This window comes from Crocodylus porosus, unplaced genomic scaffold (genome assembly GCF_001723895.1).
Source record: "Crocodylus porosus isolate Cpor-Errol unplaced genomic scaffold, CroPor_comp1, whole genome shotgun sequence".
NCBI classification, from domain to species: Eukaryota; Metazoa; Chordata; order Crocodylia; family Crocodylidae; genus Crocodylus; species Crocodylus porosus.
Window position 1 is genome coordinate 1,525,677 of NW_017728949.1, and position 19,811 is coordinate 1,545,487.

The following is a 19,811-nucleotide window of genomic DNA, read 5'->3' on the forward strand; positions in this document are numbered from 1 at the left end:
TTTGGGCAGGGGGCTGGACTCGATCTCCCGAGGTCCCTTCCAACCCTAATGTCTATGAAATCTATGAAACTAGCACAGCTGGAGGGAAAAGGCATTATCTAGTAACTAGAATGTGCTGCCAGCCGTATTATCACCCAACCAGCAGAGGCACCACATAATCCCCAGGTGGGCAAAATGCAGCCTGCGGGCTGGTTGTAGCCCACCAGGCCATTCTATCTGGCCTGCAGGGCCCCTAAAAAATTTAGAAAAGTATTATTTATCTGCCCCGGCTGCCTGTCATGTGGCCTTCAATGGCTTGCCAAAACTCAGCAAGTGGCCCTCCGCCCAAAATAACTGCCGAACCCTGATATAATCCCTGGATCATGTAGAGAGGGACCTGGAGGCTATGTTGGGGCAGGAGCACCTGGCCAGAGGCAACAGCCTGAGAGCTGGGAGCAGGTGGCAGATAGAGGGGGCATAGTCTCCAGAATAAGAGCAAGAACAGTGCACCTGTTATGGAAGGACAGTGCAAACTGGTGCCAGTGAGATCACAGACTGGAAAATGGGCTGGGTGAGGGGGTCTACTGGCCAGGGATTATTTGCCTCTGTCAGGGATGGCTCTGCCCTGTACTCATGCAGTAGGCTGTAGTTCCTATAATCCTCATGCCTATGGCACACATGCTGCTTGCTTCCAACATACAGAACACGTGAAAGTTTCTAGGATCACCCCCCACTGCCTGGGGTGCCTCCAGTCCTCGCCTCTGATTGCATGGTGTGCCAGCCCCACATCAAGCCTCTCCAGTGTACTGGTATTCTGGATGCATGACGGCAGGACACTAAAGCACTCACTGGAAACTAGCTTGTACCTTGGACAGTGCATCTTTTTGGAGCATGCCAATACAGTCGACCCTTATTTAAATTTGACTTTGTTAAGGGAGAAAAAAAAAAAAAAAGAAGAAAAAAAAGGGGTGTTAACATAGCAACTAGGTGTAAAAGGGCATGAGTTCACACCAGTGTCCTGAGGAGAGCAAACAGAACACTGCACAAATTAGCAAAAAAAAGAAGAGCAGCACAGAAATTATTCCCTGGGCTGCCCCCTAGTGTCCCAGATTAAAACAAGAACACAACGCAAAGTGGTTTTTGCCCGAGTCTGCAGACAGCCAGGTCTGGGAACATTAAGAGGCATGTTTGCCTTCATTCACCATGCAGCATTAACTTTTGACTGTGCCGGTCACAAGTTAGCAGTTACCAACACCGCTACTGGATAAAACAGCCCCCCCAAAAGAGGCAATTGTATTATGCAACTCTATTGCAAATCGAGCTCTTATTCTGTTATGAGTACTTGAAATAAGGGTGTCCACCCATACCCAACTCCTCTCTGAGCAGGGAAAGTTGCAGTATCAAGAGATACAACAGGAATAGGCAAAAGCAAAGTATGATTAAGCAAGTCCATGCATTTCTCTAACCCCCAGGAGCACAATCTTTTACAGGTGCTGTGTGCTAGCCCCAGGGAGTTCACCTACACTGAATTCCCAAACCTGTCATTGTGATCCCATCATACAGTTCACTTTGTACTTTTGTGCAAGTGACACAGACTGATATTTGATGATATTTGAGAACAGAAAAGATTCTCCTGCCCCAGGTGTTAGCCCAGACTGTAAACCACAATAGCAGTTTTCATCTGCTTCCTTTTAAGTCGACATGGTAAGTCAGGGCAGAAGCTAGTCAGAGATATTTGGAAAGGGAGCATGGTCAGGTCAGTTGGTGACAGGCATCTAGAGGGATTCTAAAAATGCTCTCTGATCCCCTGACTAACTTAAAAAAAGAAGTTATGCAACTGGAAAGGCCAGAAATAACACAGATTTTTATAGGGAACTGATTCACAATTGAAATAAGCTACCAAGGAAAGTGGGCAATTCCCAATCTCCTGCTGTTTTCAGGTCAAGAGTGGATGCCGTTATGAAAGACACTGTAGCCAGATGCAAGTCACTGGGCTCAATGCAAAAGTAACTGGGTGAAGTTCAACGGAGATCAACCCAGATGCACAAGTCCCAAGCCTCAGGGGAAACCAATAGTATCTGGGGTTTGCCAAACAATCTTACAGGATTAGCAAGTGAAGGGGACCCCGTGACTGTGATAAATATGGGGTTTATTTTACCTGGCTCAGAATTAACCATTTGTACCAACTCTTTTATTTCAGATCCGAGAACTAGAGAGTCCACTCCAGAGTTGAGTCATGGAAGTGCAAAGGTACATTCTGTTAGCAAGCAAGAAGGGAGATTTCTTATCTTCCACATTGTACACAGCACTGAGCGAGACAAACAGTCAGCTCTAACTTAATTCAGCTTCATCTCAGCAGTAAATGTGAGGCATACAGATTTAATGTCTTCCAGATAAACAATGCCTCAGTATGGGGAAAAAATTGCACATGCACTCTCCAAAAAAGATTGTGGATGAAACTCTCAAGACCTGTATTTGCTAAATTTGACCTTGTGCTTTGCAGTCATGCAAAGCAAACCAACCCATTTCAAACTCGAAATTTCCTCCAGATCCTTAAGGAGAAAACTATATCAGCAAATAAATCTTCCATCCCCAGTTAAAACACTGTAGCAAAGTAGAGTGAATATAGAAGAAAAATCATGGCTGTATGCAGAACTCTAGAATAAAGGAGAATTTATGCAAATTGCTGACTCAGTTGCTTGAAAGTTAGGAAATGCCAATGTTAAAATTGTCCATGTAACTTTAAGTCTTATGGGTATGCATTATGATACAGTTTTTCAATACATGATTGTAGGCTGGGTTTTTTTTCCCCCCAGGGGTCCTCTGCCATATTCAATGCACAGGAGGTTACACAGCTGTTCACCATTTCTTCTTCATTCAACACATAGCTCTCACCAGCCAAACACCCCACTAAAAAGAAAAAAAATTCAGGGCCCTTTCTTTAGTGTTCATCACAGCAGTAATCAAGTGCTGCATAAATATTATGGAATTTACCTTTGTGGCATATGTATCATCACCCAGAAGGAAAAAGGCAATTAAGGACAGAGTCCATGCAAGTATCAATGAGTTTTAGGCATCTTAGTTTCCAGTGCTTGAAGAGGGGTACTGATACTTCAAATGCAAGTAAATACTCAGGGTTTTTGCTAGTCCTGCTTCAAGTTTGGTAGACAGCAAACGGTGCACAGAATTAGGCCTTAAGTCTTAGCTCCTGGGAAAATCTTACCATACCTGCATAAATGAGATAAGATTGAAGGAAGGAAGTAAAGGCAACATGGGGGTAACAGCTGTTCTCCCTAACTACCCTTTACTAGAATAGGCCTTACTCCCATTGCCTAACCAACACTCCCTTCCTCAGCCCCATCCAGTTTCCCATCTAAATTTTCCCTTACCCCAGACATGCACTTATAAAATCTAGTCTCTAAAAAAAGAAAGGGGGGAAGTAAAGCATGCCAGAGGCCCTTACCTGAGGGAGAGCAGTTTCCAGCTACAGGCAGGCACTAGCCGTTGAGGAGGTCCTTGTTCCCAATTAGCCTCTACTTTATCTACAGCCCTTGCAAGATAGGGTAGAAAAAGCATGCTCTGCACTAGAAACCATTTAGAAAGCCAATCATTCTAGCACTGACTGCAGGTGGTGTATCCTATGACTCTGTATAAACAGGGCTTGCCACCTACTTCCTTCTTCCAAAGCAGAGCAGTGAGAGGGAGTGGCACAAGCTGGTCCCTGCACATCACAGGAGCTGTTGGGATGAGCTAGTTGGGTGCAGGAAGAGTATTCATTTGAACCTGTTATAATTTCAAACTGCATGTCTGTGCCCGGGGCATCATGAGCCCCCCCCCCTCCCCCCTAGCTCAATGCTGTGTACTCCAAGAGAAGTTATGCTGTTTCCCTGAAGACTGCCAAGGTACAGTGCACAACAGGGAGCTCCTGTTTTAACCCGCAGGCCCTGGCAGGCTGGTCTGGTCCTGTAGTTTTCCATAACCATGACCTTATAGAGCTGAGAGCGCTAAGTAGCCTGCAGCAAACATGTTTTGCTGCATGAGCTACCCGCCTGTCCCTGTCCCCTTAGATAAGGGGTGGGCAATTATTTTGGGCAGAGGGCCACTTACTGAGTTTTGGAAAGCCATTGAGGACTGCATGACAGGCAGCCCAGGGCAGATTAATATTCATTTTCTAAATTTTTTAGGGGCCCCGTGGGCCGGATAGAATGGCCTGGCGGGCCGCATTTTGCCCACCCCTGCCTTAGATGAGTGCTGAGGCTTTGATGATAGCTCCTGTGAACCCCATGGGGAGGCACAGGGGTGCTGGGGTACATGAGAGTCTACCTGGGATAAGAGTGCCGGATAGGAGCAGGTAGGGAGGTGCCAAGAGGGGCTTGGGCAGTATTGTTGATGGGAGGAAGAGATGAGATGGGGAAGGTTAGGCCAGGGACCAGCAGGCAAGTACACAAGGGCTGGGCCTAAAGTGAAGGCACTTGCTGCCCTAGAGTGGGAGGTCTTGGGTAGCAGCAATGAACCAGGTCTAAACCTGGGTGGAAGGACCATGCTTGGCTAGCGCACTGCAGTGCAAAGCCACTAGTCTGAGGCCTGAGGGTAGAGCTCTGAATAATTTTATCAGGCAGCAGGTTTAAAACAAACAGAAGATGTTCCTTTTTGAATGAAGTGTTAACTTAAAAAAGTGTATTCTGCTGTTGGACAAAGCTGCAAAACACCTAGCTACCAATAAGCACCTTGCATCCTTTTCAGAATCGAAGTGTAATCAGCCCCGGCCTTGTAATGACTCCACTGGCCCTGTGTTAGCAACCATGTGCTGAGAGGTGGTATGGGCCCCAGCTGGTCCTTGTCTTCTAACTTCCACAGCTCTGACAGCTGGTGGTGAAGCTGAGAGGCTAGCTAAGTAGTATGAAGCCATTTTAGGAAATGGATCTAACATTGGCCTGAAAATCCCACGCTCATTCCCGCCTCCCTAGCCTGCCTGCAGGATCCAAATGTTGGGTAAGTGCCTCTGCAAAACCCTTCACTGCTCATGGCATCACCCCCGGCCCCATCAGGAATGACAAGAGAAGAACCTTCTCCAGCCATCACATGGGATTAGCTATTTAGTAATCACAAATGGATGAAGGATCTTTGTTAATTCAAATCAACCTGTTCACCAGCTAGAAAAGGTTACTCAGTGTGGTGCTTCCAGGAGACAATTAAATGTTAACTGGAGTGCTCCCAAATGCCAGTGCACAACATCTAATACCTCTATAAATTAAATTTAACTTTGTATTTCTAACACTTTGAGGTTTGTCTTGAAAGAAAACTATGATCACCCAACATTTTATTTCCTGAGACTGCATACATGCAGAGTGCCCATGCAGGCATGCAGAAACTGCACCAAGTATATGGCTGTATTTGTTGAAAAGACACATGTGGTATGGAGGTATATGTACATAATTCTATATGTGTTACAAAACACAGGTATATACAGTGTCTGCTAGTCATGGGAATGCACTGGACTAACAGGACACTTTGAGAGACAACCCTACACCTAAAACAATATGCCAGCATGCTGAAGTAACTAGATTTCTGTGAAGTCGCTAAATTCTGTGTGCTTTTCAGGAGGATAACACTGAACATTGCCTGATTACTTATACATGCCCTATGACGGGTGCTGCTCCTTGTTAGGGTCTCTTCTGGAAGTGGCACTTAAACCTGGTAGCAGTTTCACCAGCAGGCTACTATTTGGTTAAAAAATGAAGTCAATCCTTGCTAGGTAAATGACAGGCTACTTCAATCTCTGCCGCTTTGAAATGGCCCAAGATTCCTGGAAAAATTCTAGTATGGGAAGAGACCTGACTGTACCAACCAACTGGCTTGATTTTGGTGAAGTCATAAGGCATGAGATTAGAAAATCAGTTTACCTGGGAAATGTAGTCACAAGACAGCACACGTGGATTGAAGGCACCTTTGGATGGACGTGTTCTTATGCGCAAAGCACTGTGCCCGCTCGGGTCACTTCACTCCCTGTGTGTGCGCAGGGCTCCCCAGCACTGCCAGTGAGGCAGGGAGAAAGGGGACGGTCCCACAGAGGAAACTTTAGTCAGGGCAGGTGTTTGGAAATAGCCTTTCCCATTATCTTGCCAGCTAATTCCCTGTGAAGCAAACAGGCTGACCTGTACTCTGGCAGACAAAGATCCTGTTCCCTGCAGAAGCTCTGTATCAGGACATGTGTATATAATAGGAGTGAGCACATGGGGGATACCAGGCACAAGCCCTGTCCTCCACTAGGGCAGAGTGCACTATCCTTCATGTTACTGCCTTGTGAGAAGAAAGCAAAGGGGATGAAGGAGTTTATGTCCACCTACCTGACCAATAAAGGGGCAAGCCCCAACTTTTTTTTTTTAATTTTCTGTACTCCAGGCCAAATCAGTCAACTCAATTCCAAATCTGTGAGTCAGTCCAGAACCATAAGTGGCCCTACTACCAGCAAACATCCTCCACCCACACCAGAGGCTTCAGATGTTACCAAATCCTTTGGCAGGCATCCTACTTGCAGGCCCAAGCCCGGAGGCTTGGGGTGTGAATGCCCCTGAGTTTTGCTTGCCCTCAGCCCTATTTTTTTAAAGATTGTTTTTGTATTCCAAGCCAAATCAGTCAAATCAAATCCAAATTTGTGAATCAGTCCAGAACCTTAAGCGGCCCTACAACCAGCTAGCATCCTCCACCCCCACCAGGGGCTTCAGATGTTTCCAAAGTCTTTGGGGCAGGCATCCTGTGTGCAAGCCCAGGTCCAGAAGCTTGGGGTTCAGATGCCCCCAAGTTTTGCCTGCCCTCAGCCATATGACCACAGGAGCAAGCTAGGGAGGAGCCTCTCATTTCCACAAAGTGGGCATTAAGCCCCAACACCTTGGGGGTACTAAACCACAGCAGAAGAACAGTTATCCCTGGGAGTGCTTAAGGAAAATGACCTTCATGGACCCAGATAAATGTTTCCCCTGCCAGGCCACAGGAGCAAGCTAGGGAGGAGTCTCCCCTTTCCATATAGTGGGTATAAAGCCAAGCAAACCCCAACACTTTAACTCCTAGGAGGCCCCGGCTAGTCTCTTGCTTAGAGCTTAATCCTGCACCACTTCACCTATAGACACCTGCCCACCAGTGTCCAGCAGCAGTAAGAAAAAGCTACTTGCTACTTACTTGTAGTGAGGTGCCTAGGGGCTGCCTGAGACGTCTGGATGTCCAGGGTCCCCACCTGTCTGCCACTAGGTTGGATTCCTTCCACAAACACCTGTCCCTCCTGCTTGCAGTGCTTTCCTTTCACTTGCACATCCTGGGTCAGGTAAGACAAACACCCTCATTTGCATTGGGCAGGGCTAGTCCTCCTTGGACTTAACCCTTTTCTGGCTTCACACTTGGCACTCTCTGAAAACCAGGTTCTATTAAGGCATTTCAAATTGAACCCCTGGATACTGAAGCCCTGAAAAGTTTGGCTCTCTGATTTCAAATCCTGTTTTAATACATTTCCAAACATGGCCCTGATCAGATGAGTGAACACTGCATAGAAGGGCATGCTTTTACAGCTAATAAGATTGGGTTTTGGTCACCTTTCAGGTGGCCTGGCCACTCGAGGAAGGCTCCTTGACCTGGAGCACAATGGAAACAAGAAGAGGTAGGAATGGGCTTGTTGACATTGTGATTTGTTAAATGTGATGTCTTTTAAGGACCAAGAACACATCAGTACATTGGGACCAAGCTAAAATTTGGCAGGAAGATGGTTCTTATATCATGGATGTCCTATGGAGTGGGCATCCGTTTGGATTTGTCATTTAAAGCCCTGTAATGCAGACAGACTTTGTATGCGGCATCTGTTTTGTGGCTAATGCGGGGCAGGCAATTATTTTGGGCAGAGGGCTGCTTACTGAGTTTTGGAAAGCCATCGAGGGCTGCATGTCAGGCAGCCAGGGACAGATAAATATTAATTTTCTAAAATTGTTAGGGGCCCTGCAGGCCGGATAGAATAGCCTGGCGGGCCACATCCAACCCATGGGCCGCATTTTACCCACCCCTGGACTAATGTGACAAGGTCACTGACTGGGCAGTGTCCAGGGGCTGAACCTGTCACCTTGTTTTAAAAGTGTGATATGATGCTGCTTGAGGTATATCATATGAAAGAGCTGATATTCAGCCCATCAGAGATGATGATAAAACATGGTGGGACATTTCTTTAAAGCTGGTGCAAATTTTTCATTTTTAGCAACTATATTTTCTCACATACCTACCCACTTTCCCCTCAAAAATCAGCCCCCCAAAACAGAGGTGTCTTATGTAGGGAACCTGATTTTCTGACTGGGATAAAGCACCCCACTTTGATTCCTGCTCCATACTGCAGCAATTGTGACATCATTTTTCAAGCAACAGAGGGAGTCTCAATTGATATAGTGCCTCCTTTTTTTTTTTTTTTTACCCCAAAGGTGTTAGCAGTCCTCTTTCCTTTGTAATGGTCTTGGTGTTCCTTTAATCCAGCTAAAGCTTTTCAGGGCATTTTTGTTGTTTGCTAGCTGTTTCTAGGCTCTCTTGTCCTATTTCACAGCCTTGAAGACTGTTTACTTCTTTTCAAAAGCATGGAGACAGATCAGACTTCAGCAACAGCTAGGGTTTCAGCTTTAGTTAAGCAGCACAGGGAAGGTGAATCATCTGAAGATTCAGCTCTGTCCCTGCTCTATGCAGCCATAGCTATGGAAAAATCTTTTCCCCTTCATTCTGCCTTTCAAAAATAAGGTGTGCATTATATCCTGGGATGCATTCTATGCAAGCAAATACAATATTCTGAATGAACAATATCTAATGAAAATAGAGATATTATAGAAAAAAAAGAACACATAACCCAGGTAAGCTCAGGGCTGGGATCTCCACTTCTGGTTCCTAATTGCCCTGATGTTTTACAGTCATCTTGTGGGAAAACCTAGCTTCTGAAACTTGAATTCCTGAACTCCAAAGTTGCAACTCGTCCCTGCAGGGGATGAAGGAGAGTGCTCTGAAGAAGTGTTTGCTCTCCCTGCCCCACAGGGTGCTCTGAAGTAGCTACATCTCATTCACGATCGCACTGTTTATATTAGACCTGCAAGCAGTGTGAGAGGAAAGCAGCAGCTCTTAGCAGCTTTGCCATCATACTCCTGTAAGGTTGGGCTGCATTCTTACCTCATTTGCACAACTGGTACAGTGTGCAGAGAAGGAAGCGAAGCCAGGTCCCCAGAGTCTTAAGCTAATGCCCTAACCACTCACTAATCCAGCCTTCCTAAGGGTGGTTTTGTTTTTCTATTTAAATAAACAAAAGTAGGAAATTCATATTAAAGTCACAGAACCACAGGGCTGCAGGTGACTAGAAGGTCACTTAGTCCACACCTGCCTTCCCCAGCCCTGAAAGGAGGATGACTTTATAGCAGGGGCGGGCAATTATTTTGGACAGAGGGCCACTTACTGAGTTTTGGCAAGCCATCGAGAGCCATGTGACAGGCAGCCAGGGGCAGATAACTATTCATTTTCTAAATGTTTTAGGGGCCCTGCGGGCTGGATAGACTGGCCTGGTGGGCCACATCTGGCCCATGGGCCACGTTTTGCCCACCCCTGCTTTATAGTAACCAAGCCATGCCTGACAGATGTGTCCATGCCTCTTACAAACCTCAAACAAAGGAGATTGCACAGCTTCCCCGGGCACTGCAGGACTAGGAAGACTGGACAGTGAAACCCACAGGAATCAGGGTGGGGCAGTGTAAGCTGCCTTTAGCTGAACTTTGCCCTCGGGCACGGGTGATTTTAATGACTCACTTGTATGCTGGGTCCTTTATTGCACTTGGAACATAGCATGGAGGGAATGAGGCACGGCTACGCAGCAACTGTGCAGCACTGTCCCTGTTCCCAAGCGGAGACTTCCCTTGCTGGAAGTAGAGTGGCCATCATAGAGGACATTCCAGTTTTCTGCTACTCTGTCCTCTATTGATATGAAACCGGATGCCTTTATGACCTCTATTTTTCTCTTCAAGAGAAAAAAGTCAACAGCAAAACAGAGGACATAAAGGGGTCCAGTTTTGTATCAACAGAGGACAGAGGACAACAGGACTGTCCTCTATAATGGTGACCCTAACTGGAACCAAGGAGCCAGAAATAGAGAAGACAGGGATCTCTTTTGTTTTTTGATTTTTTTGTGGTGTTTCTCTGGGGCTGCTAATATTGAAAGGACCTGTTTGGATTCTACTTCTGCTTTACTTATTTTGAGAGAGTTTCCTTAAATTAAAAATAGTGGCGAGGGTTTTTTTAAGGGATCTCATCACAGCGATTCCCACAGAGAAGAAACACCCAGATGAAGGCCATTCAGCCACTGCTGAGAAGGAACAGCAGCGCTGGGGACTTCCCATTACTGGTAGAAAAAATATCCATGCAGAAGGGGAACTGAACAACTTGTCCACAACTGTATTTTTAGGGAGGGTACGAGCTGAGGAATGCAAGTCATGCAGATAAAGCCTAAGTCCACCTGGCCCAAGTGAGCTGAAAATAGTAGTCTTGTGGCAGTGTGGTATGTGGCTTCTTCTTTACTGGGAAGGGCGTTGTGCAGCTACCTGATGTGTGAAGCAGACCAGCTCCTAAACAGGAGCTACTTGTGACTGTGCAAGTTGCATGCCTGACCAATTGGATTAGTAGTGAAGGCTTTGCACTAGGGAGCAGCAAGTTTGGTGATTTACTGGCATGTCATGCGTGTTCCTGTGGGCAGGCCACGTGCTTGGGAGTAGAGACCTGGGTGCTCTTCCTGCTTTGCCACAGACCTGTTAGGTGGCCTTGGGCAAGCCGCTTCCTCTTTCTGCATGTCTCTGTCAGCGCCTGTTCTTTGTCTGCAAGGCTGCATGCTCTGCCCTGTAGAGTCTGTCTGCCTAGGTGCATGTGCACAACACCCGGGAGCACTGGAATTCCCCTGCTAAATCAGACCCAAGGTCCATCTAGCCCAGTGCCCTGTCCTGAGAGTGACCAGAAGGAAGTGGAACTGGCATGTAACCCATCCTACATCCCCCCTCCCTTGCATACATCCGCGTTAGGTCTCCTCCTTATCTCCAGTACGTATGGCCTTTGGGCTGGAGCATGAGGTTTGTGATCCATTCCATAGGGTCCTCCATTGCAGGTTACTGCAGCTCCTGTTAGCTGTATAAACATCCCATCCCATTTTCCAGTTGTGGCTTCAACTGCTGTCAGTACTAGGGAGTCCTGAGGTCTAATTGCATGGGGTCGTGCAACAGGACTGGCTTTGCTGGTGTTGAATTTCCTGCCTTCCACTTGATTCAGCCTCCTCTGTCTCTTGCCCTGCGAATGGGAAGCATCATCCACTCACACAGGCTATTACTCATCCTTTTACATCCTCTACTTAGTCACTGGCTGTGACCAGAGGTGCTTTTGACTGAAGTGTGGCAGGGAGCGGCGTGCGCTGGGGAGCGTGCATCGTGGGAGTGTTGTCAACACAGTGAATTTAGATCTTGGCCTGGGCTAGTGGATCCACAGGCACAAGTTTAAGTGAGCCTATGGGGCCTGAATCGTTGTGTTGCCCTCAAGTCTGCCTTACCCATAGACTTTCCCACTTTACCAGTTTCTTCCCACCTTCTCAGGAATTGCCATCAGTTGGGCCCCCGGAGGTCCTTCCCTTCAGTTGACACAAGGACTCATCCATCCAGCACACCTGGGGGACTACTCACTTTTTCTCACCTGGAGGCACCTCTCACATCTTCCTTTCTCACTCACTACCTTGTCTTTTCCCTGTGCTACAACAGCTCTCAGCTAGGCAACTCCATACAAGTATGACTGTTCAGCCCCCAAGCCCCACCAGTAATATTTCCTTTCACACACATACCCGCCAAGCTAGTGTTTCATATGGAATCAAGCTGTGCTGAGTTTTGAGACTGACATTAGGGGCAAAACTGCCAGAATGTCCTTGTTCAAGGGGATAAAGGTGCAACGGATGGAAAAACCAGACACGTATCCTCACATCAAATTCTGACATGCCCACAACTGGTTTTATCCCGAACACGGGTGGAAAAAATAAAATACAGAAACTTTTAAAGAAACAAACAAAGTTCTGAACAATTCCAATTGGGAAGCACTGCAAGGAAACTTCTATTGACAACTTGGTGCCTTGCTGGGTTTTGGAAACATCAATGATGCAATTTTCCAGGTGCAGATAGGGGATTTTTAAGGCTCTTTTCCCATCGTTCATGTTCCAGGTGGGAAAAAGTCAAAGTAGGATTTTTCATACCACTTCTCTCTCTCTCTCTCTCTCTCTCTATATATATATATACACACACACACACACACACACACACGTAATCTCACCCACCCGCCATTCTCTTTAAGAATCTTGAATTGAATTAGAAAACTGAATGTTCCGTTTCTAAACAGTAAAATATTTTAGCAGTAATGATCTTTTCCTTTTCGGAAAACTGTCAACCAAGCTGAGGTGTTCCCTCCGAAAATTTCAGTTATGATGCAACCTCATTTTCCAGGAAACTTTTTAATTAAAAAATGGTGAGCAGCTCTATCTAGCTAACACCTTTTCACCTTTATATGGAAACAACAAGTTTGGCAGGAAGAATTCTTCCTAAAGCTAATACAGTACAAGGCACAGACAGTGGGCATGAAGGCTTAGCATGGCAAGACGCTCCCAGCTCTCAGCTCAAGTAGACACCAACCAGCAAACTTGTTTAGACTGTGAAATGATATAACTAGATAGTGTTGAAGGGCTGACATTTCACCAATGGTGTTATACCACTACAAGTTCTATTGTGGGTGTAGTTATATCAAGATAAAAATATAGCTTATTTCCTCTTCCATACCAAAACAGAGGCAGAATCAATAACAGAGCAAGTCAACAGAAATTAAGGCTGCCCCAGCTCAGAGCCAAGGTATGGGCATCTATCAGGGCTTTGCAAGTGTGCTTTATAAGATGACTGTAGCTCAAATAATGGAACTGAACGGTAACAAAGGTGCAGGCGGCACAGAGAGAAAAGCTGAAACAAGTTTAACAATAGTAAAGAATTTTTATGGCATTGTGGCTCTGAACTTTAGCACTGCTGACATCTAATGGTTAAAGCTGAGAAGTGCACAGGGGGGAAATGTTTACCACATCATTTGTTAATTTATTGCAGGGGTTTGATTACTCCTCAGCATGTTGATTTCCACAAAGTTTCAGCGCTAGAATCATTTGTTGAATGCCTTGCTCAAATCAATTCCCGGTTTGAAATGGCACAACTAAACAAGGCGGAAGGCAGAATAGCTTTGTACCCTATAGACTAACTAAATTAGAGATGTCTAGAATTAGCTCTGGAAAGCAGAGAGGCCTTACTTCATTAGATGCTGTGGAAGGACTGCAGGAAACAGAGCTTTTAAGAACATGCTCTGTCTCTAGGGCTAAGTACAGATGGTCAAAAAGCCCAAGGCTGAATCGAATCAATCTTTGCAGGTTAGTCTAAGACGCGTAGATTGAACCAATAAGCAACTGAACAAACATTCGCTTTTGATTCTGGAAATGCTACCACATGCCTATAGTTGCTCAGGCCCGAAGCCAGGGGACACTGGAGCAGCCAGCTTAGGCCAAGGTTAGCCCACCCACCCTACGAGGTGGGTTTTGCAGGGGAGGTGCAAACATCCTGGCATATTGGGGGACTGTAAGTTCACTTGATCTGGAGGGGATCTGGGACAGAAGTTCAATAAACTGATTTAACCTAAATCAGTTCAGTCTGATACTACAGCCAACCAGGTTTATCTTAAACTGGTTTCAGCCATTTTGAAAGCAGTTTATGTGCACTGAACTTCTATTGTGTTACAGATCTAAACTGGTTTTCAATCATTTATACCAGTTTGTGTGTAATTTCTGTCCTTAGCAGTTTTGGCTTGAGAAGTGTGATAATTGCATGTTCTTCTAGTAAAAGCCTACTAAAACTGCCCCTAGGTTCAGGCTACATTAAAAAATAAGGCAAAGAGATAAGCTATACCACCACTGTATGTCTAGAGACATGATCACAGTGTTTCCCAGTGTAATACAACACGTGCTGGTGCAATTCATGTATGAAGCCTTTAAGGTGGAAGTTGAGTCCCTTCCCCATGATGGGACCCCCTAATCTCCAGGCCCTTAGGCAATCCCAGGTTCCCAAAGAAAAAAATTTGGGAACCTGGGAACATTCCATGAAGCTGCAGCTTCACTCCAGGTACTATCTTACATCTGCCTCGCATGGGGTATCTTACAGGAGGGGAATGCTTTTACTGGCACTGCAGGAAACTGGCTGCTGGAAACCACCCTGTGCATGGTTGGCCTCTTTGATTGTAACTGTGCATCTGTAAGTGGAGGGGAGTGGCAGCTCAAGGTCGTCTCTGTCAGCCGGAGGCAATTACATGCCACGTCAGTGCTGCTTCACAGAGAGGGTGTAGCTGGGGTGTAAACATATAGGAGACTAGATTTGGAGTTGCGGCATGTGCAATGCAGGTGGTGGCTCTAGGAAGCGTAATGCAACCTGACGTGCACAGTGGTTGCAGCAAACAAGCCTCAATGTTGGCCTTTCACTGTAGGCAGGCTTTAATTTAGCTCCCACCTCCGATTGCTTGCATGACTTTGAGCAAATCACTTCACCTTTCTGTACTTCAGTTCCTCCATCTGTAGAATGGGGTAAGATATGAGCACAACTGGCCTCGCTGGGAGGGTAACTATTAGAAGTGTTTGGAGGATGATGTTCACCTCCCAGCCACTCTTAAGACTCTGACATTTTGTTTTTTGTTCCTCATTGGAACAGAACCAAAACAACTTCCCTGCATTTTTGGGAACTGGAACTGTGGTCCAAAAGCCAGTTTTCAGAGCGAAAGGTGCCCCTCCCTGTGACCGGAGAAGTCTCCCCACCAAAAGCTTCAACACGACCAAGTTTCACAAAGCAACATTTTTGTTTAACAAAAGAGCACTTTTTTTTCCGATGGAAACACTGAGTGGCTTTAATAACTACATGAATGATTGCAAGGAGCTCCCACACACTAATGGCAGATTTGTGTTTTATTACTTATTAAATTTAAGTGTGTACTTAGCAACACTATTGTTTTCTCCTGAATTTTCAAGATTTTTTGGGCTTGGTTTTATTGTCCCCCCACTCCTCCCCAAGTTAGGGGGTTTTTTTAGAAGGAGGGAGTTGGGGCTGGGAAATCCAAACACTGCCTTATTCAGAAATACTCTTTCAACACTCTTTTGAGTTCCTTTCCAACTGAATGGCCATGGGTGGTACCAAAAAAGACAGATAAATATTTCCTTTAAGGAGCAGACAATCATTCAGTCTGAGCAATGAAACGTTGGGCAAGTTCCAAGGGGCTGAAATCTGGGTTTGGAGGGGAGCACTCAGGCCGCGGGGGAGGGTTTATTGCACAGCCAGATACAACAGAGCATGCCCATGCCCACTGCCATAGATCACAGTTTCAGCTGAGCTACTTAATGACGCAGGTGTTCCCAAGCTTTGTCTGCACTGACACAAGCACACAAGCTACACAACCAGTTTTAAGCCTTTGTTCAGAGGATGCAAAATACTTAACCGGGTGACAAGCAAAATCACAGGCTGACTCACCAGCTTGCCATTTTGTTCAGCTGAATGCACCCCAAAGAGAAGGAGAAAACAGAGACTCTTCTTAGGACTCAGAGAGTTTTTAAGTTAAGAAAGACCAGTTAGTGTGACAGCAGGGTGGTGTTGGCAGGGTGGCTCTGAGCCAGGCAGACTATTACGTGGCTCTGTGGGGTAAGCTCATCAGCTGGATCAAAGGACTAGCCGCTGGACAGTCTCTTTGTGCATCCCCATATGCCAATGCTGCTAGCAGCATGGGAGCAGGCAGAGATTAATGGGCAGATTCGTCAAGGCGCCTTGAATCCCACTGATGTCAAGAGAAAGAGGGTCATGTTCTTAAGGTGGTGTTCAAGCACCTCGGCACCCAGAGCTCTCAGGAGATGGCAGCCACCCAGCCATAAACTCAAACCCAGAGCCACAAACACTGAGCAAAGGGGAGAAGTGACGCCCTGCGCGTGGATGACTCACACAAACAGCCTCTGCTGCAGCCTTCCCGACCTTTCCTTCTCTGGAGAGCTCCAGAGTCCTTTCCCAGCAGGTTTCGCTGACCCGACCACTCTTTGTGTGTAAACACGGCAGCCTCAAGAGTTTCAGTCAACAGAGCCTAGTTCTCAAAGGCAAAGTTCCCAACTTGTACCACCTCCATGAGCTGGACTAAGCAGTGCTAGCTCTCAGCCAGGGCTGTAGCTCAGCAGCCCACAGATCATCTTCACCTTCCAGTCTCTGGCTAGGGTCTCTGATCCCTTTGTCACAATTAAGTTTAATCAAACTGTCACTCTATGTCCCCTGCACAATGCCCATGCCCCAGCTCCAACAGGGAAGCCAGCAGCCAACATCCTTTTTAACTCTACCTGCCACAGTGACAGTGATATGGGCATCAAAGCCCTTGGGACATACACAAAGAACTGGTCCATGGCCTCTCTCTGCCATCTGGAAAGTGCTGGAGAGGGGTCAGCTCCCTCCAGAGCAGGGGCAGACAATTATTTTTGCCCATGGGCCGTATAGGGAGTTCTGAGGAGCTGCCACCACCTGCCATGCAACAGCCCGGGGCCCATGCACCACTGCCAACAGTGCACAGCCCCAGCCCAACCCGCCTTTCTAGGCAGCCCAGATGCTGGCAGTAGTTCCTTCTGGCTGCTGGCTCCAGCCCTGGCAGGGACAGGCGCACACAACCCTGACCCCAACCCACTCCACACCTGCTTTGGACTGGGCCTGGCGGAGCAGATCAGCTCCGGACCAGCCTGAACCTGCTCACACAGCCCTACTCACCCTGCGCCTGCTCCGAACTCGCCCACCCATGCTGAGCAGCGGCAGCCAGGCAGTACCTGCTGCTCAGCGCAGGGGAAAAATGGCCTCTCCCTTTTGTTGCTGCCTGGTTCTTGCTGCAGCCACCTGTGCCCGGGCTGTCCTGCCACGGCTAGGGGGAGAAGCCAGTTTTGCCTTGCACTGAGCAGCAGCTTTTGCCTGGCCACCACCACTGCTGCTCAGCATGGGTGAGAGGTCCGGAGCAGGCGGGGGGCAGACCGGGGTTGGGGCTGCGTGTGCGGGTTCTGGCTGGTCCAGAGCTGGTCTGATGTACCAGGCTGAGTCTGGAGCGGGTGTGGGATGGGCCAGGCTCAGGGCTGTGTGCACCGGTCCCTGCCAGGGCTGGGGCCAGCAGTGGCAGTAGGTGGAAAGCACTGCCACTGCTTGGGCTGCCTAGAAAGGCAGTCTAGCTGTGAAGCTGCCTCAGCCTCAGCCTCAGCCTCAGTGTGTGCCTGGGGGATGGATGGCACCTGGGCCAGGTGGGACCGAGGGGCCCTCTGTGGGTGGGATCTGGCCTGTTGGCCATATTTTGCCAACCCTGCTCCAGAGGTTGCTGCTGATGGGCAGGAGTTCTGGGTCAGCTGTGACATCCGCACGTTTCAAAGGGAATTTTAACCAAGCGAGTGTGAGACTTAGCACTCAGCCTGTGCGATTAGAAGAGCAAGAAGTTATGTAATGACAGCATACCTAGGAACAGGAAAGGCTGACAGACCTCTGTTCTAGCAGAGAAAGGCAGAGCAAGACCCCATGGCTAGCAGATGAAGGAAATTAGGCAACATTTTTACAGTGAGGGCAAGTAACCACTGGGCCAAACAGCTAAAGGAAATGGGGGATTCTCCATCCCCTGGTACCTCCCAATCTAGACCGGAGACCTTTTTGAAAGACGTAGTACCAGTGCTGGCAGCTAACACTGCACCTTTATCACAGCTAGGAAGACCTTCCCCCCACCACTCAAAGGGATGGGAGAGCTACAGAGAGCAAAAGCTGCAGCCCTTTCTCACACACGAGTCACAGCACCTCATAGGTACCAGACCCCTTTTAGCAGATGCCAGTGTAAGAGCGGGGATCTCATATAATGGAGCTCTTCCACCTTCCTGGTGGTTGATGGGCCACGAGAGCTAAGCCTTGATCCTGGATTGTGTTGTACCCCCGGCCTTGCATGGCTCATAGTTGCCAATAGTGAGTTCCAAATAGCTCTTGCAAAAGCCTCTTAAAGGTGCAATTCATCACATCTGGCACCCGCTTCATGCACCAACTGAAGAGGGCATTGCCCCCTTCAAACTTTGGGTAGGGGCCTTTCTTTGCAGAGCAGCAGTCCCTGGGGGGTGGGGGGAGGATTTTATGTGCCCTTTCAGGTTCCATCATCTCACATGTCCAGCTCAGACAACCTAGGAGAAAGGCAGGGAACAGAGCAAAGCAGGGGCTTGCAGCAGTTCTAACCTGAAACCCATCGCTTTGTTTCCAGGAGAGGGAGACAAGGGAGCACAGCAGCTTGGGGGCTGGGGAGGAGAGCCGTGTTTCTGAAGGATGGTGTGTGGGAAGAGGAATTAATCACATGACTGTGAAAAGGAAGCTGCTGCTTCCCTCTCTGGGCCTGGCTAGACTACTGGGAAACCAGCTTCACCATCATGGTGGTGATGCTGTCTGCTTCACAATGAGAAAAGGATTGTAAAAATGAGATTGATCCAATCCCCAGCTCTTGGAGTCATGCGAGCCTACAGGATCTCAGCTGCCATTTCAAAAAAAAGAAGGAAAAAAAAAGGAGCTTCTACCACTGAAGCCTAATGAGAAGTGGGATGTACGAGCATCACCAGGAAAGCTCAGAGACAGCAGGTGCAGCAAAGTCATATTTGTTCCACCCTGGCTCTTGCTCTCCCCAGGGTACATGTGAGCTGCAGGCCACAAAGCAGTGCAGACACCTAAGCCAGCTTTAACAAAACTTGGGTCCCGGAAATTGTCTAGCCACAGTAGCATGGAGCGATATAGCTGCTTATGTATCCTGCCTCGGCTGACTACAGTAGTGAGCAGAGCCCTGTGCTGCTGTGGTTATGCTGCTTCCGGCACTTGGGTTGGCTCATTTACAGCTAAGTCAGACGTCTCTGCACTCCTCTGCATTCAGCAATGTAGAGGGGCCCTGAATGCCTGGCACTGACGTTACTGTAGCTACAATAAGTTGAGCTGGAGGATGCAGGCAGGCTTTTAAATTTGCCCCAGGCCAAAGGATCTCCCTGTTTGCAGGAAACAGGCATCAAAGAGGAATGGTCTGGAGGGGACATGACAGGTATGAAGTGCTCCTCCGGTCACTCCAGCCATTTCTAGCTCCATTTTCACCTTGAAAAAATTCTGAAGAAGAGTTGTTCCTTAGGGGTTTATTTTTAATAAATACATTGAGAATGTAAAGTGTTTGCTGAGCTACCAACAGCAGCTGACAAAGCTAGAACAAGGGTGACAGCCTGTGTTTATGTGGCCCACCCTCAGGCTTCCTGGAGTCCCCATGGATAAAAAGAAAATTAGGTGCACTGAAAAAGGTGGCAGAAGGGTTCTCAGGTACTCGGAATAAAACAGCTTAGCTGTTGCATGGCTTTCACCCCTGCATCTTAACACAACCGCCATTACATTTCCTTGGCAGGTGAGAAAACTGAAGAACACAGCAGTGTAGGTCCAGGCCTCCAAGGTATTTAGGCACATAGGGTATCTTTACACATGCTCCAGGTGAGGAGGTGGCCGGGGTGGGGGGAGGGAAGAATGCATTTTAATTAGACCAGCTCTTGGGATTAAAACACCTGCAGGGTCTCATGTATTCAGCATCCCATGCTTCAAAATAGTGGTGGGGGCGCTTTAACTAAAGCTCATTCAATAAGCTTTAGTTAAAGTGCCACCGCTGCCATTTTGAATTGCGGGGACACTGAATACACGTGATGCCGAGGC

The 19,811-nt window shown here is 47.5% G+C and overlaps 1 protein-coding gene across 6 annotated transcripts in view; it reads right to left on the reverse strand.

Moving 5' to 3' along the window:
* The window catches only part of ARHGAP27 (Rho GTPase activating protein 27), a 71,194-nt gene that overhangs the window by 45,282 nt on the left and 6,101 nt on the right, over positions 1-19,811 (reverse strand). Inside the window, exon 1 of one of the 6 annotated variants that reach the window (XM_019554463.1) lies at positions 7,156-7,262. The exons of 3 other annotated variants lie outside the window; for them this stretch is intronic. Coding sequence is in view for 1 of the 3 variants with exons in the window: in XM_019554461.1 (XP_019410006.1) it covers positions 3,208-3,252 (45 nt within the window). In the remaining 2 variants the exon portion in view is untranslated. Of the gene's footprint in view, positions 1-2,973; positions 3,045-3,207; positions 3,333-7,155; positions 7,263-19,811 lie in introns of those variants that run through there. 2 more of the 6 variants (XM_019554461.1, XM_019554465.1) reach the window with 2 other exon arrangements.